General features: G+C 38.6%; 1 protein-coding gene across 9 annotated transcripts in view; it reads left to right on the top strand.

Annotated features, from left to right (window-relative positions):
• Nucleotides 1-27,171, top strand: part of NR1H4 (nuclear receptor subfamily 1 group H member 4) — a 48,526-nt gene that overhangs the window by 13,365 nt on the left and 7,990 nt on the right. For 2 of the 9 annotated variants that reach the window (XM_032645727.1, XM_032645731.1), the window contains exons 2-7: nt 698-1,063; nt 15,145-15,285; nt 17,229-17,362; nt 18,861-18,959; nt 19,285-19,384; nt 24,402-24,548. In XM_032645727.1, coding sequence (XP_032501618.1) covers nt 698-1,063; nt 15,145-15,285; nt 17,229-17,362; nt 18,861-18,959; nt 19,285-19,384; nt 24,402-24,548 — 987 coding nt within the window. Of the gene's footprint in view, nt 1-697; nt 1,064-15,144; nt 15,298-17,228; nt 17,363-18,855; nt 18,960-19,284; nt 19,385-24,401; nt 24,549-27,171 lie in introns of all 9 variants that reach the window. The other 7 variants (XM_032645726.1, XM_032645730.1, XM_032645729.1 and 4 more) reach the window with 6 other exon arrangements.

The raw sequence follows: 27,171 nt of genomic DNA, 5'->3' as shown, positions 1-27,171 counted from the left end.
TAGGTTACCTGAAAGCGGAGGCATTGAAGGGACTAACAAACTCAAGTACAGAGGGAGGAAGAGAAAAGCTTTAAAGCATCACAGATCTGAAATTATCGCAGAGAGGAGCAATTCAGCACATGGGCTTGGAAGTCAGACTCAAAGTCCAAATCTCAGCTACTTAGGTGTGTAGGAATAAAGTTGCCTAATTACTCTGTGCCTCTGACTACTCAATTTTAAGTGGGGATAATACCGTTACCCACTTTATAGGATTTTGTAAGACAGAAATGACAAAAGATAGCATTTGTATATATGCCTGTCCTTTATCTTTGTTTTCTGTGGATTGTTGAATGTTTTCCATGTTGAATAGTTTTTTTAACTTTCCTTTTTTTCTTTTTCTTTTAAACATTCTTGTTTGTTTTCCTTTTCTCCATGTTGAATGTTTTCTTATTGGTTTGCAAAAGCTCTTTACATATGAATGATATGAGTGTTTTGTCTGTCCTCTATGTGGCAGATATCTTTCTGAGCTTTTAACATTGTCATTTAATCTGTTAATAGTTCTTTTACTGTAAAATCAATTTTATATTAAAATTTTAATGTAAATATTCAAATATTTCAATCTTCCCTTAGAGCCTGTACTCCTAACCATATGCTAAACTGCCTCTCTTATTTATAGAATGATGATATTAATTCCAGTTTTTTTATCACTTTTGTTCAGGTGTACTAACAGAACAAGCAGCAGGTCCTCTGGGACAGAATCTAGAAGTGGAACCATACTCACAATACAACAACATTCAGTTTCCCCAAGTTCAACCACAGATTTCCTCATCTTCCTATTACTCCAACCTGGGTTTCTATCCCCAGCAGCCTGAAGAGTGGTACTCTCCTGGAGTATATGAACTCAGGCGAATGCCTGCTGAGACTCTCTACCAGGGAGAGACTGAGGTAGTGGAGATTCCTGTGACAAAGAAGGCCCGACTGGGTACATCAGCAGGGAGAATAAAAGGAGATGAGCTATGTGTTGTTTGTGGAGACAGAGCATCCGGTTACCACTATAATGCACTGACCTGTGAGGGGTGCAAAGGTAAGCCTCTTTTGGTTGGCAGTTTTCTCCTTATTAAAGTTTTTCTCTACTGGTTGTTGAAATCCCTCAAACTGGATTCTTCCCTTTTCCCAGATAACTTCCCATTTTCTCCTCCTCTGCTCTTACTTCTTTCTACATCTTCTCCTTCATTGGGATGTCATAGATTTCTAGGGAAAGCTTATTAGAGTATTTAGCTTGGATATAAGTAAACTTTTTCCTATTCACAACCTCACACATAGTTAGAAGGCATTTATGATTGTGGGTTTTGTTTGTTTGTGTTGTTTTTTAAAAGAAAGAGAAATTGCTGAACTCATCTCTTTTAAAATTAAGGTCAAGGACAATAAGATTTTATTCAATAAATATTTTAACATACATTTTCGTGTACTCTAGTTAATTGAGAAAGAGACAGAGGAAGAAAAACAAACAAAAGAAAACAAAAAGGAAGTAATGATAGCCTATATTCAACAAATATTTCACTTAGCAGGAAAACAGATCTGTGAGCAATTCTGTAGGGGAAATCAATGAAATTGTAATCCATTTAGGATGGATAAGGTATAACACATGAAACATGAAGATGACTCAATATAAAGCCCTATGTGATCATTCTCCCGGTAAGGACACAGATGATAAGTTTGTAAAATTTGAGAAGAAAGAACATAATGGACTAGTAGGTTCATCTATTTATTTTTGCATTTGTTCTTTCAACAAATATTTATGGGATGCCTACCATGTATTAGGCACTCTGTTAGCTTCCAGGACTTTGAAAGCTGATAAAGAACTGTCCCTAGAGCAGAATCTGTTGAATGGCGAGCCAGTTTGGTGTTCCCAGATGCCAATGATTGCCATAAAAATAAACAGAGGACCCAGCCACGTAAGAATGGCTCTAGGACATTTCAAACCTTTGAAAGTTCAAGTGATCAGATTGTCTAAAATTATATTAGTCAGCTCTTTAAAACTTGGTGTGATTTCATTAGATTTTTTAAAAACAAAGTAGTATTTATGCCCCAAATTTAAAAATTAAAACAGATCTATAAAGAAAATTTCAAAGATCTCGTTTATGGCCTTTAAAATACTCTTATCCGTTTGTGGAGAGCCAAGTCTATATGGGTAAAAGTTACATATAAATTCTTTGAAGACATAGATTGTGTCTTCTTCAGCTCTGTTACACCTCATAGCATCTAACACAGTGTCTGGTACATAGTAAATGTGTAAATAAATAAAAGCATAGTAAATTTGGAATGCCATAATGAAAATCCATGCTCATCGCTTCCTAGCTAAGACGGGGTGTAGCTTCAAATCTCCTGCTTCTAAATCTAACCCCAGAGACTCTATTATTAACCACCAAGTGACGATTCTGCTCTCTGAGCTATTGTTCAAGGCTAATATTGACTAACTTGGTAGCCAAAGGAAGAGAATCAAGTGCTCCATTTAGGTGTCAAGGTATTGGTGTTATCCAAGCCAAGGGGATAAAACCTTGAAGTTAGTAACCTGGGCCAGCTCACCTCCTTACAGGTGAACGCTGGAGTGAAACCTGGTCCTCCTGAGAATTCCGGGGCGTGGCCGAGTGAGTAGAGGGAGACCAGAGTGCCGTAGACAACCCTAAGAAACAGCGACTCAAAGACAGGCAGAGGATGAGAAGCCCATAAAGGATAGAAAATAGAAGTCAAAGCTAGGAAGCTACTAGGCAAGTGCAGGGTCAGGAGACCAGGGGACAGAAAACTGGTCTAAGGAGAACCGGTCCTCTGGGGAGCTCAGGGAGGAAAAGCTGGATCTGAACGTAGGTATATTTTTAAAAGCAGAGAAAGGCAGGGCTTTTTCTTTGATTTTGATTTGAGACTTTGCCCCCATGATGACAGCAGAAGGACAAGAGTGCAAGAGCAGATGAGATACAGCCAGGCAGGGCCCATGTTCTACATCAGGGTTTGGGAATTGTTTTCTGTAAAGAGACGGATAGTAAATATTGTAGGCTTTGCACCATAGCGGCCTTGTTGCGATTATGCAACTCTGCAAACTCAGCCACGTAAGAGTGGCTTTACTTAGCCTACAAAAATAGGCAGGACAATAAAAAACAGGCAGTGGGCCAAATTGGGCCTAGGGCCTAGCTGTAATTTGCTGACCCCTGTTCTAGACCAATAACTCTCAGAATTAACTGGAAACTATGCAGTGAGAGAGCACAGCACTCAGGGTATATATGCAAGAAAAATAACCTTTTTTGTATAATTGGATTTAATCCAATTTCAAGCCCTGGTGGAAACTTTATTTCATCAATTCAGGATGAATCTACTGAGTTTTCTGGGCCCTGGGGGTGGGGCTCTGGTTCTTGGTGCCGTTAACATAGTCCAGCGTCTGTTGAGGGCTGTTCTCTCTGGTCTTCGCTCACCAGTGGGAAAGGTCTCTGAGGTGCTATCCTGGCGTCCTGAGCACACCCCTGCTTCCCATCTGGCCCCACCGGCTTCCCTGCTGCTCAGATGGGTGGGCTCCTGATGCTACCGCACTGTCACCTGGAACGCCTGGCTGCCCAGGGAAACCACACGGCCACGTCATCCGTTCCTGTGCCTTGTGGGGTGCAGGGAACCCCAAGGGCATCCCCTGACTCTCCCCAGGAAAGAGCACAAGAATCCCTCTCTTCTAGGATTTCTCAGTGATGTGGAGTTCCCACAAGCTTTCTGCAAACCCAATCCCAGGACTCAGTCTGAGGATTAGGGGGTGGGAGGGACAGAGTTCAGGACCTTCTCGTGTACTTAACACGTCTTAACTCTTTGGTTGTCTGCCTCTCCCAATCTGGGGAAATGTTGTTAGTGTCTGGGATCTTGGGGCTTAGGCTTTGGTGACTGAAAAGCCAATAATTGGCTCCTTTGTGCTTTTTAGATGTTCTCTAGAGAAAATAAATGGAAATCATTCTGGCTTAGTAAATGGGGAGGAAGTACAAGGTGCTGCCACAGCAAAACCATGACCCTGCTTGCCAGCAGAGACAACAGAAGCGCAGCTCTTTCTTCACTTCCACTTCTCAAATATCTTACAAGGGCGTCTGTTTGGCAGAGCTTAAATTGTATCCACATTTAGCGGCAAGGGAGTCTGGGAGAGATTGTGTTCAACTGTCCTGCCTTCACAGTAGAGGACGCACGAATCCAACTAGCCAACCTCAGTTGACAGAATACGTAACTTCTCTGAGCCTCCAATCTGTGAATTAGGAATAAGATCTATTTTTTACAGGGTTCTTGTGAGGATTAAATTAGATTTTTTTATGTAAAGATCCTGGTAGCTCTCTTGCCTTAGGACTTCACTGCAGACCTTTCATGAATGTAATACTTTAAACACACACAGACACACTCATACATACCCACGAGAAATTTTTTCTTTTTTTTGGTTGCTCTGTGTCTTAGTTGCGGCAGGCAGGCTCCTTAGTTGCGGCTGGCGCGTTCCTTAGTTGTGGCATGCGAACTCTTACTTGAGGCGTGCACGTGGTATCTAGCGCCCTGACCAGGGATTGAACCCACGTCCCCTGCTTTGGGAGGCGTATTCTTAACCACTGTGCCACCAGAGAAGTCCCAATTTTTTAAAACTTAAAAATAAAGACCACGGTTAAACTTCCTGATTTCACTGGTCTCTGTTTCTGTTATAAATACTTTAATTTTTCTTAAGGTTTTATTTGTTATAGGTATTTATGGCATCAATGAGATAAATTTTGATTTTTTTAAAAAAAATAACAACTGCAGAACACAAGCATAATGCCAAGTGACAATGAGAGCTATTTGCTCGGCACTAGATTCAATCGAGAGCTGTCCCTCCCCCTCGGTTATCATTGTAGAGCATATGGAAATATGCTAAGGTCTGGATGAATTTTGATTCAAACCTCAACTGAAAAACTGATCTGCATCTGACTGGATATTTCAAGTGGCTGCATTCCCAAATAGGTCAATGTCAATGCCACTCACAACCGTCTCCATGCCAGGAAAGAATGGTAGAACATTTAAAAGGCATTTTATGAGCAAATGGGGGACTTTTCATCCTTTGGAACATATTTTTATATAAGATAGTGAACCAGCATTAGACTTAGTTCTGAAGTTTTAGAAAAGATTCAGACTTCGTACCTGTAAAATGAGGATAATAATAAAGATGAGGAGGAGGAAGGTGAGATGATGGCAATGTGATGATGATAGACAGAGAAATAGCATACATCAAGGGATTATTTTGTGCAGGCTTTATCAGGAGACTTTACATATACTAACTCATTTCATCTTCAAGAAAACCCTTTGAGGTAGATTTAAATAAGATAATGTGTGTAAAGTGATTATCATAGTCTTTGCCAATAGGAAACCCTCAATAAATGTCTGCTATTATTACTATTATGATTGGGTTGTCATGAAGAAAAAATGAGACATTGGTGGGGTTTTTTTTGTTGTTGTCGTTCTTTTTATTTTTTTTAAGTTTCCTTTTTTTTTCACAACTCACACACATACACTGTATTTTATTTTTACAAGAGATAAATAAACTGACACCAAGCATTGTAAAGGGATGACCACAACAAAAGCAATGATGATTGCAATTACCAAACATGAAACACATTTGTACTATGTCATAATATTGACATTCAGTCCAGTAATCCACCACTGTAACAGCTTCTTTACTTTGCAGTGAAAATTGATTTGTATATTTTTGCCTCTGAGTCCTTGTGGGATTTTTTTTTTATTCAAACAGAAAGTCACAAAAATTATAATCATCCTCAATAGTTCACTCAGTCCCATGTAATTAATTTTTTTTTTCATCTTGATCTTTTGTTAGCACTTTTACGAATTCATCAGTTTTCCATTAGAGTTCTGAAAATGCTTATTCATTCAGTTCAGCAGTATAGTCAGTTACCAGAAACCTGTACTTGTCAGAGTCTTTTCCATGAATTCCTTGAAGTTGAAACACTTTTATAGGAACATTTTTGTGAAAGCATCAGAGTACACCCAGAACTGTCTCTAAATGACAAAAGACTTAAAAATGACCACGGTTAAAGATTTGATGAAAGTTCATAATAATGCAATTGACAAGGAAATTTAGTTATTTCTGAGATATACATTTTAAAGTAATAACTAGAATTATGACTTATAATATTATACAAGAACATATAAGATTTTTAGAAATTTCATGTAATGTCTGAAACATTTATATTAACATATTTCCATATAAATAACCCAAAGAAAGTTTAGTATTAGTTGTTTTTTGTTTGTTTGTTTTTTTATACTGCAGGTTCTTACTAGTCATCAATTTTATACACATCATTGTATACATGTCAATCCCAATCGCCCAATTCAGCATACCACCATCCCCACCCCACTGTGGTTTTCCTCTCTTGGTGTCCATACATTTGTTCTCTACATCTGTGTCTCAACTTCTGCCCTGCAAACTGGTTCATCTGTACCATTTCTCTAGGTTCCACATACATGCGTTAATATACGATATTTGTTTTTCTCTTTCTGACTTACTTCACTGTGTATGACAGTCTCTAGATCCATCCACGTCTCAACAAATGACTCAATTTCGTTCCTTTTTATGGCTGAGTAATATTCCATTGTATATATGTACCACCTCTTCTTTATCCATTCGTCTGTCAATGGGCATTTAGGTTGCTTCCATGACCTGGCTATTATAAATAGTGCTGCAATGAACATTGGGGTGCATGTGTCTTTTTGAATTATGGTTTTCTCTGGGTATATGCCCAGTAGTGGGATTGCTGGATCATATGGTAATTCTATTTTTAGTTTTTTAAGGAACCTCCATACTGTTCTCCATAGTGGCTGTATCAATTTACATTCCCACCAACAGTGCAAGAGGGTTCCCTTTACTCCACACCTTCTCCAGCATTTGTTGTTTGTAGATTTTCTGTTGATGCCCATTCTGACTGGTGTTAGGTGATACCTCATTGTAGTTTTGATTTGCATTTCCTAATAATTAGTGATGTTGAGCAGCTTTTCATGTGCTTCTTGGCCATCTGTATGTCTTCTTTGGAGAAATGTCTATTTAGGTCTTCTGCCCATTTTTGGATTGGGTTGTTTGTTTCTTTAATATTGAGTTGCATGAGCTGTTTGTATATTTTGGAGATTAATCCTTTGTCCGTTGATTCGTTTGTGAATAGAGACATCGTTTTTAAAACCTCCAGCCCTGTACCTGGCACACCTTGAGTGCTCATAAAACATTCGGTATTGTTGTTTTGTTGATGAATTCCTATTATTTTATCATCGTTATTCTTCTCTTCATCCAGCCCCCTTAATTTGGATCATACACTATTTTCAAAACTCTCTTCCTATTAGTTAACTAATTAAGCCTCTAGCTGCTGGGAGTTTGAATTAATTAATTCAACTTTTTTCAGTAAATATAATTAAGTACCAACTATATGCCAGCCGTTATTGTAAGCCTACATGATACAGTGGTGAACAAAACAAAATTCCTGCTCTCACTTTCACCATTTTAAAGCAAAGTAGGAAAACAGTTTACATAATTGAGCTAAAATAGAAAAAAAGAGAAACCAGTAAAGCAAACAAACAAAAAAGATTAAAAATACAAAAGCGATAAAATCGTATCTAAAAGAACATACAGAAAAAGGAAACGATAGAATGGTGATTTCCAATGAATAAAAGTTGATATATCAAATAAATATAGAGCAATGATATAAGACAAACTGAAGACAATAGAAATTAGATTTAAATAAGAAAAAATGTTTAAACTAAATATATAAGCAATATATAAATAGGAAAGTAGTGACTAGAGGCCACTAGTCAGTATAAGCCTCCAGCTCCTGGGAGTTTGCCTACCTGGGAGTTTAAACTGCTGTTAAGGGCCTGAAAAGCCCAACCCCTGCGGATGTTACCCTTGCCCTCAGTCTCCCAAGGATACCCAGTAGGGGTGAGGGTGTCCACGGATTTTTGCTTTCAACTCCTTTAGACAACTTCATCACATGAACATTTTGTCAAAGCAATGAGTACATGTCATTCAAAAGTCAAACGGTAGAAAAGCCCCTGCCCAACCATTTCTGCCCCAAGTCCTGTTCCCCAGAGGCAACCACTGATAACCACTAGTGGTTTTGTGTTTTTGTGTTTTGAATTTTGTTGTTTGATCATTTGGATAGGCTTTATCTCCACAGAACCATCTCCCCTCCTTACAAACACAGAATTAAAGATATAGAGAAGGCATACAATTTTTAAAATAATATTCCTTTATTATACTTTTCATATCCATGGAATTAGTAGTAATGGCTCTCTTTTATTTCTGATACTAGTAATTTGTGTCTTCTCTCTCTTTCTTGGTTAGCCTTGCTAGATATTTTTCAATTTTATTGACCTTTTCGGAGAACCAGCTTTGGTTTCATTGATTTTCTCTGTTGTATTCCTATTTTCTTTTTTTTTTTTTTGTGGTACGCGGGCCTCTCACTGCCGCGTCCTCTCCTGTCGCGGAGCACAGGCTCTGGACCCGCAGGACCAGCGACCATGGCTCACGGGCCCAGCCGCTCTGCGGCACGTGGGATCTTCCCGGACCGGGGCACGAACCCGTGTCCCCTGCATCGGCAGGCGGACTCTCAACCACTGCGCCACCAGGGAAGCCCTGTATTCCCATTTTCAATTTCACTGATCCTGCTCTAACTTTTATTACTTCTCCTCTTCAGCTTACTTTGGATTTAATTTGCTCTCTTTTCTAGTTTCCTAAGGTGGAAGTTTAGATTATTGGATTTTATGTATTTCTTTTCTAATGTATTCGGTTAATGCTATGAATTTTTCCTCTGAGTACTGCTTTTGCTATATCCCACAAATTTTGATGAGTTGTATTTTCATTTTCATTTAGTTCATTTCTACGTTTTTCCTTTGATAGCCACCTTTGTATTTTAGATGTACTTTATGTGTAGCATTTCAGAAACACTTTGTTACTGAAACAGGTAGGACTAAGTGTAAAACATATCATATTTCTCTATTTCTGTAATCAAATTTAATCTTTCCCAGGCTCATAATCCCCCTGGCTGATGAGAAATTCCACTGGGGATATATTTGGGGATGCTCTTTTCCCCAGAAACATGCACAAATCTCAGGGGTCTTACACAGGGGGGAATATTTTGGTACTGGTTGGTATGCTCCTTGTTCACCTTTGAATTGATCCCTTGAGAGTGGACAACTCAGTCACCTTTTGACATGGGTATTTTATCTTAGGGTTTCCAAGGTCATGTTATTAGTATCTTCTTGTCCTCATCTCAGAGCTATCCCATTAGAGATTTGTCACCTCTCTAGAGGCTCTTTATGGGTGCTGGTCCAATACTCAGAGAACCTGTGAGACTCATCCCATTCTCAGGCTCTGGTGAAGTTCCCCAAACCTCTTTCCAGCTAAGCTGCCTCTGCTCCCCCAACTCTAAAAGCATTGACCTCCGCCTCCATCATCTTTGATATGATACAGTGTAACCCTTTCAATGAGGGTTTGAAAACAAAAGCCCTATCCAAGAGTTATCTTTATCTAGAGGTAAACAACTTCAGCTTTTGTCTTAGCAAGTGAGCATAAAAAGATGGCTACCCTCTTGGGATGGGATAGAAAAGCAAAAGACAACAAAACATCACCCCCAAACCCCAAAACAATAGGACCAAGTATAAATCACACATGAATCACTTGATAAATCATCCTTTACATTAAAATTCCTAAAATTGTTGAAAAATACACATTTATGGACTCAGACAAACTGGGGAAAATAATGATTCTCAGTTATGGGCTGGACAGTTTCCACTGGAGACTCTTTATTTCATTTATCCTTATAGTGGCTCCTTGAGATAGTATTATCATCTCCTTTTTCCAAATAAAAATACCAACACTCAGAAATTTGCCCAGATCTCACAACTATGAAAGAATGCAGTAGAACTGGTACTCAAATCTGCAGGACTCTTTTGTTTGTTTGTTTGTTTGTTTTGCAGTACATGGGCCTCTCACTCTTGTGGCCTCTCCCGTTGCAGAGCAACAGGCTCTGGATGTGCAGGCTCAGCGGCCACGGCTCACGGGCGCAGCCGCTCTGCGGCATGTAGAATCTTCCCGGACCAGGGCACAAACCCGTGTCCCCTGCATCGGCAGGCGGACTCTCAACCACTGCGCCACCAGGGAAGCCCAGACTATGTTATTTTAATGAACTTTTATTTCACAGTATTTTTTTTTTTTTTTCTAGAGGGAGTATAGAGGTTTGATGAATGCCCTTTGACTACTAAGTTGTTTGTTGGTTTGCCTACTTTGGAGTGACATTAGGCAAGTTCCAAAAATAATTCAAAGTCAGTTCTTTTTAAACTTATTTAAGAAAAAAAAATTATAAATTATAGTGATAAAAGTAAGTGTTGGAAAATCAGGTAGACATTTTTTTGTGGCTCCCTAACAGATAAAGGGGGAAAAAACCCTTAAAAGCAACATTAACAAGAGCTAAATAGTCAAGAATAATTTTTATCAACTGCATCTCAAAAGTTTGAGAGTTTTTTTGCTTTTTCAAAAACAACGACCTAAAACAGCTCCTGCCAGGCGATCAGGAGTCTATTACTGAGTTCTAAAAATTTCAGCGAACAACTCAAAGAGAGGAATTGAGATCCTAAAGCCCAAGAAACTGTGTGATGGAGACCAAAGCTTACCTGGTTCAGTATGGGCAGCTGTTCTGTCTAGTTTGTGCTACTTTGCAGTTTTCTACCAGCAAGACAGAGGTGGAGCAGACATCTGGAGTGGGGAGGGAGAACAGGAGGTTTCTGAAGAAGCTTTGGATGAAACTGTGGAGCACTTCACATGCAAAATAGGATTTGGGGAGATTAATGTCAAAAGACAATTTTTAGGAATGTAATCTCCTAACTAGAAGGACAGCATAATATAGTGGTTAAGAGCATAGAGTATGGAACTGAGCCTATCAGCATTCAAATCTGAGCTTTACCATTTACTTGTAGGACCTTGAGCAAATTACTTAATTTCTGTGTAACTCAGTCTCCTTACCTATAAGAGAGAGATAAGACTAGGTCTACCTCATAGGAGTGTTATTAGTGTTAAGTGAAACGCCATATGCAAAGTGTTTAAAAGTGCCTGCTACAAAATAAGTCCTGTACAAGTGGGTGGTGGAGTCCTTTTTATTCTATGGTCTGCTGAGGCAGAACTAAAAGCTGACTTTCTTTAGGCCATATTGGATGTTAAGATAACTAATTCCCCAGTCCTATGTGTTTGTTGCTGTTTAGAAAGTCAGGAGACCCTTAGAGGTTGAAACATCAACCAACATTTTATTGATTTCAAAGTAATGTGTGGCCTACTGTCAGTCCCTGGAGTCCAGTATGTGCATGTGTGTCTGTGTGGGCATGTATGTATGTATGAGTTGGGAGTAGGGTATGGTATGGGTTCTATCTGTATAAAGAAGCAGAAAAGCAGGATGTCCAGTGTTCTGCGTAACTGAGGGATCCATTTTACCATCCTATAGCTTATTCGCCTGCCACCCCAGGAAGCCCCCTAGCGCTACACACTCCCCTGAGGGCAATGCCAGCCCTGTCTATTCATCTTCGTTTACCAGGGAGCCTCTGTTCCTCAGTGAATTTCCTTTCCATTCATTTTCATATGACTTTTCTGATATGGGCATTGTTGAATATGCACAAGATAGAGGCAGAGGTATGTGTACGGATTGATTTGCATAAGTATAAATACAGTATGTGTAGCCTTATTTAAATGATAGGATGATAACATTGTGTTGCCACCTCAGAGTGAAAGCTAATTAATTCAGCTATTGAGATGATAATGATTCCTTTCTCAGTTAATACCAGAGCAAAAACAACCTGCAGAATTGTCCTAGCACTGCTCCTTTGACTCATCCTGGAATAAGGAATTTTATTTCAGTTCATTATTGAGCTATCAATATCTGTCATGGTTTTAGAGGGAATTGTGCCTGGGAGGGGCTGAAAATTAGTGGGAAGATTGACTCAAGTAAGCTAAAGTGGTCATTGAGATCAATCATTTGGTATCAGGAAAAAGTTCTTTTTTTCTTTCCTTTTCTTTCTTTCTTTTTTTGTCTGTAGTCTCTTTTGAATTACACGATGTGGTGTTTGCACTCCCAATATCAACACTGATCTGAAGCACAGTCTTTTTTTAGACTCTATGTGGTTGGATTTGACATTTAGGAAAATGGTAATACCATTCCTACTGAAAGTTATACCAGCTCACAAATTCAAAAGCAAGTCTATGACTTTTTTAACCTTGACATCTCTAACTTTTTCTTCAGCTTGTTTTCATATTGAGTTAGTTATCAAGTCCTGAATGTTCCTCTGTTTCCTGCCCCCCCACTCCCCGCCCCATATAGGTCAGGCCTCAGTCACGCTCTGGCCATAACAGCCTCTTGCCTCCAGTCTCCGATCTCCCTATCCCACCTTTCTTGACCTTGCCCCAAGGTCCCACCTTTCTTGACCTTGCCCCAAGGAGTCTTCCCAACACGCAGGTTAGGTTAGACCCTCCCCTGCCAAAACCCTTTAAAGGCTTCTCTCTCTCTCTACTTGATATAAAGATTCAACTTCTTTGCTTGGAATTCAATGGCATTTAACCATATTCTGTCCCACTACATGCCCTCATCCAGCTCCCACTAATTCTCCCCACACTCTACCCTCCCATCAAGATGGATTATCTACCCTTCCTTGGAATTTCCATAACTCCGTGCATTTGCTCATTTCCCAGACTGTCCTTCCTCCCTCAAAGTCCATGTTTCAAAATCCTACTTATTCTCTGAGGTCCAGCTCAAATTCTACTTCCCTTGTGAGGTCTTCTGTGATTCCCCCTACTTGGAATTAATCAGGGCCATTCCCAGCCCATATAATACCTTTTCCTCGAGACACTAGACTTTTAGCTGATGGGAAATTGTCATATTACACTTATTTTACTAGGACAGTTTTTATTGCCTTCTGCTTGGAAAATTGTCATAACAAATGTGCAAATCTCCAAGTCTATGATGGAATTGCTGTCTCCCTTTAATGTGGCACGTCCTTCACAAGCATTTAGTGTGGCCATGAAATGATCACTTTTTCATCTACATTCCAATAATTTATTACTTAATTAGCTATCCTGTCACTCTGCATTTTTATTGTGTTGTGATTTTACTTCTTTGTCTTCCCCCTAAGTTGGAAGCTCTGAGGGACAAGGAATGTTTTCTTCATCTTGGTATCTCCCTTGCATTCTCTGATGCAGCTTTCAGATAGTAGGTATTTAAGATTAAGTTATTCTACTCTCTTGTGATGCAAGGGGGGCAATTATAACATAGTGGTTAAGAGCGTGGGCTTTGGTGCATGACTGCCTGGATTTAAATCTTTTTAGTCCAATTATTAATCATGTTATCATGGCCAAAATATTTAACCTCTCTGTACCGTTTTTTTTCATCTGTAACATGGGGACACATAATATTATCTTCATCATAAAATTGATATGGAGATTAAATAACTAAATGCAGGTGAAGTGGTTAGAACAACAGAGAGTGGGTGCTTAGTAAATGTCAGCTATTATTCCAACAAGCTGTTAAAATAGGAAGGACACTGCTGTCTCAATTTTGGCAAAGGCGTGAAGACAATAGATGCTACATTCCAAAGTGAGCCCATCTTGCAGTGGGTAGTTAAGAACTAGTTAAATCCCTCGCTTACTTTGAGGGTATGAAGCGAGCAGGAGTTGGAAGTTAGAGAGTGATCTTTAAAGCTTTTGGAACATGTGATTAGTGTGCTAGGAATCCCACATTCCCATTGCAAAGGGGTGGGGTGTGGCTGTCTGCCCCTGGGGGCCACCGCTGGAAAGTATGGGACTTTTGTGAGAATTAGGAAAAGGTGTCCCCCTTCTCCAGATAAAATCTGTACACTAAGGAGGCCCTGCTGCCCCAGGCCCAATGGAAGGGTCTTCAACAGAATCACTCAAGGAGATTGACATGTATTCCCTGCAGCTGAGGGACACTGAAGATTGGCCTCTGACTTTCACCTGAGAAGTTGAAAGGGCAAGAGGGTGGGTGGCTGACTGCTCATAGGTAGGTGGGAGCAATTTTCTCTGAGTCTGTTGGAGCAGAGAAAACTGGCATGGGGTTGAGTCCATGGAGTGGAGGGACCTCAGAAGAAAGAGGATGCAGGTGAATTGCCGAATTCCAAGATGCTGAAGAATGAGATGCAAGCCGTGGGCTAGAAGAGAGACATATTTGCCCTCAACAAGGAACTGCAGAGGAAAGTATCTCAGTGATGAGAGGAGTTCTCAAAAGAACCCAAACCAAGGGAGAAAGAGTCAGTTTCCAAAACTTGCTAGATACAAACCAGCTTCTAACAACACCAGGCAAGTAAGCTCTTTCCTGTCACTTCTTCCCCTGCCTCCCCCAGCCCAATCCTTATTCACCACTCCACCTCGACTCCAGAAGTGTCAGGAACCATGGTCATCCAGGTCTATGGGTGGAGGAGGAAGAGGAGAAACAGAAAGGAGGCCAGTCAGTCCCCTTCCCACCTCCAGGCAGCTGAACTGTAGCGGCTGTAGCTGTGGCTGCATGCTCTCCGGGGAGATGTTTATTTTAAAGCAAGGTTGGCATGTTTATTATTATACCAAGCTGCGTATATTAAGTACTGAATTGAAACCTCAAGGCTCACTTCCGAGTCTGACCTCTGTATCCAGAACTGATCATTCAGTCAGCCTCTCTGCCTCAGCACAGCCCAGGAACACGGAATTTCACTAGTTCGGTTATTTGCCTCTCTTTGTTCTCAACCAACCTGTAAATTGTAAGAGGGCAGTGATAACTTATTCACCCCTGTACCACCAGCACCTAGAGCTCATTAGTATATAATGGTCTCCCAGTAAAGATACACTAATGAAAGTAATCTATCTTTTAAAACAAACCAAGATTTTTCCAGAGAGGCTATAATTCAAATGTGTCTTTATTTTTGAGAAATAAATCATTAACAACAGCAGCCATCTGGACCACGCAGCACAGCCAAAAGTACATTTGTCACCGATATGGTCAAGGATGGTCTGGGTGCCCCACGGGGGTTCATGAGAAAAATGCTGTGGCATCTCTCAATCCAAGTGTGTTGTTTGGAGACTCTTACTTCTTTCTGTTTCTTCCCCAGGTTTCTTCAGGAGAAGCATTACCAAAAATGCCGTGTACAAGTGTAAAAACGGGGGCAACTGTGTGATGGACATGTACATGCGAAGGAAGTGCCAAGAGTGTCGACTAAGGAAATGCAAAGAGATGGGAATGTTGGCTGAATGTATGTATACAGGTATTCGCAACAAGCAATTAAATTCCACTAAAAATCTCTTAAGGAGGCAGATGTCAGGTAACTCACATGATTAGAATTGTACGTCACATATTAAAGAAGAGACTTACTAAGCCGTCTAAGTTCTTGAAAAGGGTAATGAACCACTGAAATTGTCGAAACTGTCAGCTAAAGAGCATCTTATGCACCTGAAAGAAACAGCCGTGTTTTGGTGTCCATTGTTGCCATGAATTATACGTGAAGTGAAATGGCATTAACATACAGTCAAAATAACATGTTTTAATAAGCTACAAAGAACGACACTCTAAATGTTTCCTCCAAATATGATTTAATATCCTTCTTATTTATTGTTTAATCAGCATAAAAATTCACAGTTGTGGGAAAAATTAAGAATGTTCTATAAGGTGTAACTGCCTCTGAATTGTCTAAATAGAGTTTTAAACCTAGTCATTTTATTAAGACTCCTTTTTCTCTTAGTGCAGCTTTGAACCAATTTGTATAGGTTTACACAGGAAATTACTCCGAGTTTTAATATAATTCGGTCCTTCAATCAGATAAAGAGACACTGTATTAACTGCTGGCTTTGTGAGAAACCAGAATCTTCATCAAAATTTGGAATGCATGCTCATACATAACATATTAATTTTTCATTCTGCAAATTCTACAGACCACTCAGATTCTGAGATATGTCCTATTCCTGCTCAAAACACAAATAGACAAACAAACGTCACCAAGGGGATGATAACATTCAGAGAGGGAATGCCACATGAAATAAAAGCCTTTGGAAGGTGACTCCAGTTCTATTGTTCCCCAACTGCAGGCAACTGGGATGGACCCAAAGAAATAACGCGTGCAGGAGGGGGGTAAAAATAGGTCAGTGTAAATAATCCAGCTCTGGATGGATGAAAATTTTATAGTGCCCGATCACAATCTCTTCTTAGCGTATATGAAACAAGAGACTGCAGTAGGGGCTGTGGCTGGAATCCAATCTTGCAGTGGAAACACTTACTTCGATCCTGGGTGGTTCATGTTCCTCATCACTTAAATATGAACCTGTTCCAGCAAAGTCCTGAGGACATTTTTCATGACTCCACCTACAAGAGTCGATAATGTTATTTACAAAAACACAAACTTATCTAGTAACAGATATAAGAGCTTTTGTATGATCCTATAAAATAAATACCCTGGACAAAGAAACTCTTGGAACTTCGTTTCATTAACATTGAGAGAATAAGGAAGTTAAATAGGAACATGGGAGATTGTTCTTCATTATTTTACTAGTTCTGTTTAAGTGTAAATTTATGGTGATATTGTATGATTATTCAAAAGAAAATTTCAAAGTCCCCTGGAGATATTTTCATCTGTATCTATATTCTTAATAATTTATACAGTTCTGAAAATTAACAGGACTTTAAAATTTTTCCCTAAAGGATGTTGACATCATTTTACTCGACACATTTACTTTTGTGTTTAATGTGAAATTGGATCTACTTCTTACAGTACAGTTATGTAAACATCGATGGAAAACAATATTAATCCTATGTTTTGAAACACTAGCTTTCAAGGCCCCCTAGGCCAGGAAGAGGGTGAGTGTCAGTCACCTTTTTTATTGAATACCTTACATTTGTACAATGCTCTGGTGTTACAGATTCTTTGCAGAAAGCTCGTTTAAAAAAAATGACCTAATGATATTTAATCTACAGATAACTCTGTGGGTTAAATATTATTCTCATTTTACCAAGGAAGAAACTGAGGCTCTCAGGAGATACATTCATTTTTCAAGACCAAGTCTTAAAGTGTCAGTAGGGCTAGAATTAGCTCTGTGCTAAATGGCAAAGGAGGCCTTTTGAGCGGACCACACCTCAGCTGCCTTGGGACCACAAACCCAACAGGACTTTCCTTGGATGGCGAAGACTCTCTGTTTATGTTTTCAGGCTTGTTAACTGACATTCAGTGCAAATCTAAAAGACTGAGGAAAAACGTGAAGCAGCACGCAGATCAGACCATTAATGAAGACAGTGAAGGACGTGATTTGCGACAAGTGACCTCGACAACTAAGTCATGCAGGGTAATGACGGGCCAGCGCGTCCACCATAGCTGGCGGCCACTGAGCTTCTAGGATGTTGTGACTTGGGCGGGGAGCTTTCACACCAGGGCCACAGCCACAAGCAGAATTTCATTTCAAGTGTGCATCAAAAGCTTTTTAGTCAAGAGGGTAATACATGCTTCCATGTAAAAATTCAAAGGATAGCAGTTACGTAAACATGGATGAAGTAAAATCAGTGAAAGTTCTCCATCTGCCTGATCCCATTCTCCTCCTGCTTCCCAGAGGTAACCGGTGGGAATGGTTTGGGCTTTAAAACGAGTGTCGATGACATTTCTTTCCCTGTCAGTGAGAAGGGAGGCTGAGACTGGAAAGGATGTGGACTCAACAGGGGTCTGTGGATTAGTCCTTATCGAGGGGTAAAACAGGGTGAATACACCTCTGTGGGTCAATAGAGAAAGGCCCTTCTCCCTGAGGTCACAAATTACTCAAGAAATCCTTTGGGTGACTCAGGACAAAATAGAGGAACAGCATCTTGGATGCTTAGCCAAACATGTTGTGATAATTCACAGAACATATGGAAGAATTTTAATTTGCCATTAGTTGAAAAACCTATAATCCATGATTGATTAAGTCACACCCTTCTGAATATTTATTATACTACTGACAAAGAAAATTTCATCCATGTTTAGTTTTGCAAATATGTTATTGTGTCCATTTCATAAAAAATAATTTTATGTAAAAAGTACAGTTGACCTTTGAACAACTTGGGGGGCGTAGTTAGGGATGTCCACCCTCGGGCAGTCGAAAATCCACATACAATTTCACAGTCTGGCCCTCCCGTAACCTCAGTTCTGCCCCTGTGAATTCAACCAACCACAGATTCTGTAGTGCAGTAGAACATGTTTAGTAAAAGAAATCTGTGTATAAGTGGACCCATGCAGTTCAAACCTTGTGTTGTTCAAGGGTCAGCTGTATTACTTTGTCATAGTGCTTCACCAATAACACTTTGGTAAAGGAAGCAACAAGTCGACACTATTATTCACACTCATCAAAAGATGCTAATCAGGGGGAAAGAGGTGTTTGTGGTCTGAATTGTCCAGATTGATGACTCACTACTTTGGGGGTTGGCAACAGTTCTGTAAAGGGCCAGATATTTTAGGCCTTGGCCACATGGTCTCTGTGAGAACTACTCAACTCTGCTATGGTAGTAGGCCTGATAGGCTTCATATCCTGATTATTATTTATTCACAAGAAATACATGAAAGGAATATTTTGTTATCCCTGTTTTATAGATAGGAAAATTACCCACTTGGGACAAATTTAGTGAAATGTGATGTGGCTTGCCCAAGGAACTAGAGAAAGCAATTACACCTTATAACAGAGTGCATGCACAGTTTCTGCCATATTTAGGGCTTTTTTCAACAATTTCTGCTAGTGGTTTACTCCAGATGAGGGTACACATGGGAAACATGCCTTATAACCAGCTTCCCTGACACCTTTCATTTTTTTGCCAGTGTAGGAGAAAACTGAACTCACCCCAGATCAACAGAATCTTCTTCATTATATTATGGATTCATACAGCAAGCAGAGGATGCCTCAGGAAATAACAAATAAAATTGTATGTACAGTATCTGAAGATACATGGGTTTAAAGTTAATATTTTCTGGAGCTTTTACTACCTTGGGGGTCAAATTCATATATGAATATGTTATTTAAAATGATGAAGGCTTAGAATTTAAGTTGTACATTTAAACTTTTTGCAGCATTAAACAAAGAGTAAGAAGTCTCATACCTAGCTTGATAATAGTAATTGTTCTCCAAGGATCTGAAAAATTTGAGCTGGGTCTTAAAATTTATTATCTAAATATGGTTCTATAGTGTAACAATATTATATTGATTTCTCCTTCTATCTACTTATTGTTTGCTTTTTTCTTAAAATTTAGTTAAAAGAAGAATTCAGTGCAGAAGAAAATTTTCTCATTTTAACTGAAATGGCTACCAGTCATGTACAGATTCTCGTAGAATTCACAAAAAAACTTCCAGGTATTTTTACATGTAGTTACTTTTCTACTACACTGTACAATATTCTTGTGACATTGAGAGGCAGGTCAGTTCATTGTAAAAAGGGAATAATGCCACATCTGCTTTATAGCTTTTTATTTATTTACTTATTTTTAAATTTTTATTTATTTATTTATTTTATTTTTGGCTGCATTGGGTCTTTGTTACCGTGCGCGGGCTTTATCTAGCTGTGGTGGTCCCGGGCTACTCTTCCGTGCGGTGCACGGGCTTCTCATTGCCATGGCTTCTCTTGTTGCGGAGCATGGGCTCTAGGAGCGTGGGCTTCAGTATTTGTGGTACGTGGGCTCAGTAGTTGTGGCACACAGATTTAGTTGTTCCACGGCATGTGGGATCTTCCCGGACCAGGGCTTGAACCCGTGTCCTCTGCATTGGCAGGCGAATTCTTAACCACTGCGCCACCAGGGAAGTCCCCCACATCTGCTTTAAATTAATGTGTCTAATTACTATAGACACAAAATATTAGAGCCAGATAGGATATTTTAAATTATAATAATTCTCCAAATTGATAGATTAAAAAATTGAGACTTTCCAAAGTTGTCATTCATCCATTTATTCATTTAATAAGCATTTTTTTGAAATGTACTCTATGCTAAGTACCTAGCAATTACCATCAAGGAGAGTGATTAAAGGCTAAAATTTAAAAAAACCCAAAAAAACATGTATACAAAGTGCTGTTGAACAGAGAGAAAATGATTCCTAATTGTATCTGAGAAAGACAGGGAGACTTCAGAAAGAATCATATTTGAGTGTAAAAGAAAAAATGGTTTTTTCCGGTGGTATGAAAGAGAAGGGGCATTCCAAGTCGAGAGATCTGCTTGTGAAAAGGTAATGAGGCATGAACAAGAATAGGATTATTAGAAATAGAAGAGAAGATTCAGCGTAGCTATAGAATAATGTCTGTGGTGGGCTCCTTGGCTAGACATAAGGCAAGTTGGTACCAGACTGATAAGGATGCCCTGGATGGTAAGAAGTTTTTGGTGGCTTTTTTTTTTTTTTTCTTTTTGAGAGGAACATAATGAGATTTATGTTATAGATATATGGCTTTATTGGGTTTGTGTAAGATGGATTTGAATGAGGAGGGACTGCAGGCAGGGAGGATCGGTTAGTATGCTACTGCACCAGTCCAGGTAGAGGGCTTGAAATACAGCAATAGCAGTGGGAGAGAGAAGAGGAAACAAAATGAAGAGAGACTCAAAGATTGGTAGGGCTTGATGAACAAGTGTATGAATGGGATGAGGGAGAGGGACTTATCCACAGTCATTTAGATGGTGCCAGTACAGAAAGTGGAATTCAAGGTTCTTGTCTCCCAGTGCCACTCCTCCCCCATTCTTTCAGCCACATTATCAATGCTCTATAAGCCAATAGGTTTAAGTTGTTTCAGTGTTTTTAAAATATTTTAGTACATTAGAATCCATGGTCTAGTAGAGTATAATAAATATCTTGCATAGCAACATAACACTGTAATATTAAATTACAGAAGGAGACTTCTGATGTAAGATTTTAATTAGACAGTTTAATTTGCTTTCTTTTGTCAGCATTATGCTATTATTTTATTAAATGTGTCATGGATAGACATAAGCTTATATAAAAGTCATAAGATGTGGGGAGAAAGTTCTTGTTATCATTGAAACATTAATATTCTCTCATTTATTAACAATGAAAGAGAAACTTAATTGTTATATGCCAATTTGGCTGAAAGCAATCATGATTTAAAAAAAGATTACACGAGAGTGATAACTGTGAGGGGAGAACTGGGAAAGGGAGAATGTGATGTTCTTTGTTGTTTATGGGAAAAGGTTTTTCAGTTCAAATGGTCAGTTGGTATTGAATCAGGAAATAATTGAAGGCGAAAAAGTATCTTATTCATAAGAAGGTAACTTATCTGAAAGCAATGGCAATATCTTACACATTTCTTCATTTCCAGTGCCTAACCTATTTCCTGAGGGAGAGAAAGAGTACAATTAATGCATGTTTAACGAGTAAAGTAGAAGGAAAAAAATTTAAATGCAGCAGGAAATAAAAGGCAAGAAAACCTTGAGAAAGAAAAAAATGCCTTTTAACAATAATTATAGAAATGACAACATTATTATATATAGTAATAATAGTGATATATAATACCAATAGGAAAGTGTGTTTTGTGAAAGACCCAGCTGAGTCACTCCTTTCAGCACTTCATTGAGCATAACCTGTGCCAGGCACTGTCCAGGGTGCTGGAGACTCAGCATGGCTCCTGCCCTCAAAGGAGCTCTTAGGTTCTCTAAGGTAGTGACTTTTTGAAGAGTCCTAAAAAAAGACTCAAGTTCTCAGAACAGGGGAAGGTTATTCATTATCAACAGGAAAAGAGATGGTCAATGCAGAGCTGCTACTTAGAGAAGAGGTTCTGCTGCTCTCATTGATCAGGCATTTGTGACACTGAGGTGAAAATGAGACTTAGGACTGATTTAAGTTTCTAGGTTATATTTTAGGAAGAGAAACAAAGGGGCATACCTTCTAAGAGAGTGATTCAGAATCTTGGGTAGAGGGAGACAGGGAGTATAGATTGAAAAAGCCTATTCTTTACTCTCACGACCTGATTTTACACTTGGGGAAAAATGCAAATTATAGAAAGGGACTTAAATATTTGCTTATCAACATAGGGGTTGAATTTAGAAGATCAATGGACTTTGATAAAAAGTCCTACCAGATACTGCTGAACTGAATGAATAAGCATTTTCAGAACTCTAATGGAAAACTGATGAATTCATAGAAGTGCTAACAAAAGATCAAGATAAAAAATTAATTACATGGGACTGAGTGAACTGATGAGGATGATTATAATTTTTGTGACTTTCTGTTTGAATTAAAAAAAAAAAAAAAAGTCCTACCGGAGACCTTTCCAAACATCCTTAAAATCATGTCTCAGAGAGCTGGACCATCTCAGAAGGCAGGCTCAGCAGGCAGGAAAAGAAGGACATTTCCACCCCATTTTTAAAGTTTTGTATACAAAAACTCCAAATAGATTGGTACCCATTGTAAGTAATTCAATCGTGCAATTCAAACAATGCAGAAATTTATGGACCAGAAAGTTAAAGTCCCCTTCACAGCCATCCGTATCATCTTTATTATAGGCAACTATTGACAGAAGTCTGGTTTGATTTCTTTCATATATTTTAATCTATACACACATACACATACATAGGTTTTTGTTTTTAAACATGTAAGTGAGATTATATAGTACATATTTGTTTTGGGGTATCGTTTTTTCTTTAACATCTTCCCATATATGTATACCAGCCTCATGCTTTTAACAGTTGCATAGTATTCCATTGTAATAATAATAGTTAACATTATTTAAGTATTTGCTGTATGTCAAGAACTGTACTAAGCATTTAATATGATTGTCTCATTAATACTTCTGCCAATCCTAAGGGGTGGGTGCTTTTATAATCCCTATTTTGGAGATGAGGAAACTGAGACACTAAGAGATTGAGTACATTTCCCACGACCACAAAGATAGTAAGTGTCAGAGACAGAATTTTATTCTAGGCAATCTGATTTTAGAGACCTTACTTTATACTGCCCTCCTATGGCTCTACCGTAATTTATTTAAGTAATCACCATTAATGGACTCCTGCTATGTTTTCAGTTCTTCAATTCATTCATTTATTCATTGAGCAAGTATTTTTGAATGCCTACCATCAAGGTAGTGACTTTTAATCCTTAGCATTACTCTCTTCTCTGAACTCCTTTGTTATTTAATGTTTTTCTAGGGCATTTAGACCCTGATGGCATTAGTTTATCTCTATTTGTGTTTTGTGTGTCTATGTGTCTGTGTGTACATATATGCATGTAAATTTGTGTTTGTTTCCATTTCATTCATTTAGTCATTGTTAACTTGCTGAATAGTCACTATTCAACAAATAATTCTTGGATACCTATTATATGCCAGGCACTTGGGATACAACAGTGAATAAAACAGGCAAAGTCTCTGTCCCCAAGAAGTTTATACTCCAGGAGAGGTGGCAGATAATTAACAAATAAGCAAATAAACTTATAATATCATGTCAGGCAGTAGTAAGTTTTATGAATGAAAATAAAGCAGGTAGGGACTAGTGAGTGCTGGGGAGTACTATTTTAGGTAGGGTCACCTTGAAGCAGAGGCCTGCATACACTGAGGGAGTGGGGCATGGGGATAGCTGGGGAAGAGCATACACCCTGAGGCAAAATCAGACTTGTGTATTCACCACAGAGCCAGAGGTCTGTGTGGTTGGAGCACAACAACTGAGGAGGAGGTGATAAAGGAGAAAGTGAGGTCAGAGAGGCCACTGGGCACTATAGCATATAAGCCTGCATAAGGACTTTGGATTTTCTGGGCAGTGTTATATTTCTTCAGGTCATCAGTTTTTTCCCATATGTCTCTGATTTTCCCAACCCCACATGTGCAGTGCTGAGCTCGGAGCAGATACCTCAGCATGGCCCTGATTGGTTTTTTGGCGGGCGGGGTGGAATGCTACCCATTCTTCACATTGATTAAAGACTCAACGAGTTGGCCAAATATTCATTTAAACCTCTGAATACATGTAAAATGTTTTCTGGCTTGTGGATGCTTCCATTCTGCAGAGTTGACCCTCTCTGACCCTCTCTGATGTGACAAGATATGACTAAAATAATGGCTCGAAGAGAATCTACTTTATCTCCAATATTTCATCTGAATCAGCCTGTCTCTTCCATAGTATATAAGTATACATATTTGGTATGGACTTGATATCCTCTTTAGTCTGGACTTGTTAAATAAATCCTGCTCAATGAAGATAAAAGTCAGCTTCTATTTGGGGGAGTACAAGAGATACTTATTGACTCAGTTTAGCTGCTCAATCTTAAAACAATTACAAAATCACTTTATGGAAAGGTTTTATCAATGGGGATGGTGGTGATGATGAAATATTGTTATACAACATTCACAATTTTTGATACTGATTTGATTATCATCTTCACTCAGGGTTTCAGACATTGGACCATGAAGATCAGATTGCTTTGCTGAAAGGGTCTGCAGTTGAAGCTATGTTTCTCCGTTCAGCTGAGATTTTCAGTAAGAAACTTCCAGCTGGACACGCTGACCTATTGGAAGAGAGAATTCGAAAGAGCGGTAAGTAATTTGGCTAATGGTAAAAAATTTGTTCCTGCAAGTAAGAATTTGTACATCCCATGAAGGCAGGCCTCTTGCCTATCTTATGCAGTTATATGCCCACTGTGACTAGCATAGAGAACGATACTAAAAGGAATAGATGAGAATTTAGTGACTTGGTTCAAAAATTCTTGTTGTAATAGCAAAATACCAAAACTACTCTTTTCACCTCATTAAGATGAAGGACCAAAGGAGAAATTTTTTAAAGATTGGAATATTAGTCTGATTTTTAAAATAGCCTAAAGGAGCTGGGATTATTCAGTCTAGAAAAAGGTTCATTTATTCAAAATCTTCAGGTATGAGTGACTATGTATCAAACTATTATCCATCTCGATGCAAAGCAAAATAAGAAATAATACTAATAGCAACACTTATACATAATTTATTAGGTTTCAGACACTGTTCTGAATACTTTATATGTATTGGTTCATCAAATCCTCATAAAAATCCTATAAGTTCTGGTATTATTCCCATTTTATAGATGAGAAAACTGAGACAGAGAGTGGTTAAATAACTTTTCCAGAGACAGACATGAAGCCTGACTTCAGAAGCCATATATATTAACCACTATACTCTACTGCCTCTCGAGATAAAAATGAAATAATAATGAATAACACAATTTAACTTACTATGGAGGAATACTGTGACAGAGAGGGTATGGAGATGACAATGTATGGTCTTTGTCCTCCAGGAACTCACAGACTAGTGGGGAAGGTGTACAAGCAAGTGGTCCTAAATCAATGTGCAGTGTAATAGGGACTATAAGGAATGTGTATATAAAATGAAATTGAAGCATAAAGATGTGCCTGCCTTCCTGTGAATCTACTTGGTGAGTCACAAAAGGCATACAAAGTTAACAATTGAAACATGGAACTTGTCAAGAACAAGTTAAGAACTTGTCAAGCCACAAAAGTCTGAGAAAGGCATTCCAAGAGATATAGCCATTATAACATAATAATATAGAAATTGCAGGTACAAAGATGTGGAGAAATGAGAGAGCATCTGTGTATAGGACTCACAAATACCTTGATATTGCTGGAAAATAATATTTGTGGAGCTGAAAATGTAGTGAGTACTAGATTATTAAAGATGGCAAATACCACAAAAGGAGCTTTAGTTCTTATATAATGGGGATTCTTGGTAATATTCTGAGCAACTATGATACGACCATAGCAGTACTGTGGAAGATCTTTCTAGCAGTAATTTGAAGGAAGGTTTGGAGGAATTGAGACAAGAGGCACGTCTCTATAAAGAGACCAATGCAATAACTAGGTGAGAAAGCATGAGGGTCTTGCAGGTTAAAAATACGTAGTGATCAAAAAGAAAAAACCCTGCTTGAGAACATAAGTTTCAGAACTTGTGATACTGCAAGTTTCAGAAGAGTTCAAGAATGAAGTTTTCCAGAACACAATCTGTATGAATAAAATGCATGCCTCCAGCTCATAATAAGATAACTTACCCAAACCTCAACCACATATTGTGACAATAAAAACCATCCAAACTCACATGCTGCTTCGTATTTTATTATCTATAATGATGCTTCCATTTATTAATATTTATGAATTTGCTTCTCCCAGTGGATTTTCAGAACATTGTCTCTTCCCCACACCACAGAAAAACCTGATCTTGCAAGATGACCTTTCAGAATAACTCTTTATTTTTATATAACACATTCTTATTTCTACTGTACATTTAATTCCAGAATAACATAACATTTCAAAGTTACCCTGTTTAAGCCTATAGAACTCTTTAAAGAACATCATGTGAAATTTCTTTTCTTGTTCTTCAAATTCATAGTCTTTTGTTTGCTTTTATCAAATCCCATCATATATACAAAGATACTGTCTCCTGAGACACATTTGCTTAGCGAGGGTTACAGGGTTTATTTATATTAATTGAGGCTTCAGAACACATATCTGATACAACCTGTGGCTGAGTTGTCTCTACATAATTCTAGTGCATCAATTTCTTTATTCCTAATGTGGTATTATGCAAAATTCATTTATAAGCTGGAAGTTTTAATAAATATAGGAATAATCATATGATACCATAAAATATGATAGAACTGAAAAGGGCTTTCTAACACTGAATGAGTTTACATTTTAGCATTAAGGAAATTAGCAATAACTTCTCACAGACTTAACAGAACAACTTGTGCTATGTTCACTTCAAATACAAATAACCTCTGAAATTTATAGTATTTTTCGGCCTTTTTTGATTCCCCGCAACAGACATGAGTGAAATATTCAATTCAGTAAGTGTTTATCAGGATGAAAGTATACCTTGTGATTTTACAATGGTTTGCTTTTACATGCATCCTCTCCTTAGTACTTCCAATGGCCCCTAAATGTGAGTGCTGTGTTCCTATTTTATAGATGGGGAAACAGGCTTAGATAGGCTAGGTGACCTGCCCAAGGTCATACAGCTAGTCAGTAGACTGCCAGGAGGTGAACACAGGTGTTCTACTCAAAGCCCAGTACCATTTCTACACATTGCACCTGACACTCGCTAAGATATAATATTTGCCCAACTGTCAGCTGGTAGGGAATATTAAGACCCAGTAAGACATGGTTCCTGCCTTTTG

The sequence above is a fragment of the Phocoena sinus genome, chromosome 10, assembly GCF_008692025.1.
Source record: "Phocoena sinus isolate mPhoSin1 chromosome 10, mPhoSin1.pri, whole genome shotgun sequence".
Taxonomy (NCBI): Eukaryota; Metazoa; Chordata; class Mammalia; order Artiodactyla; family Phocoenidae; genus Phocoena; species Phocoena sinus.
The sequence above is the reverse complement of the archived record's forward strand: the minus strand, read 5'-3'. Positions and strand labels throughout refer to the sequence as shown.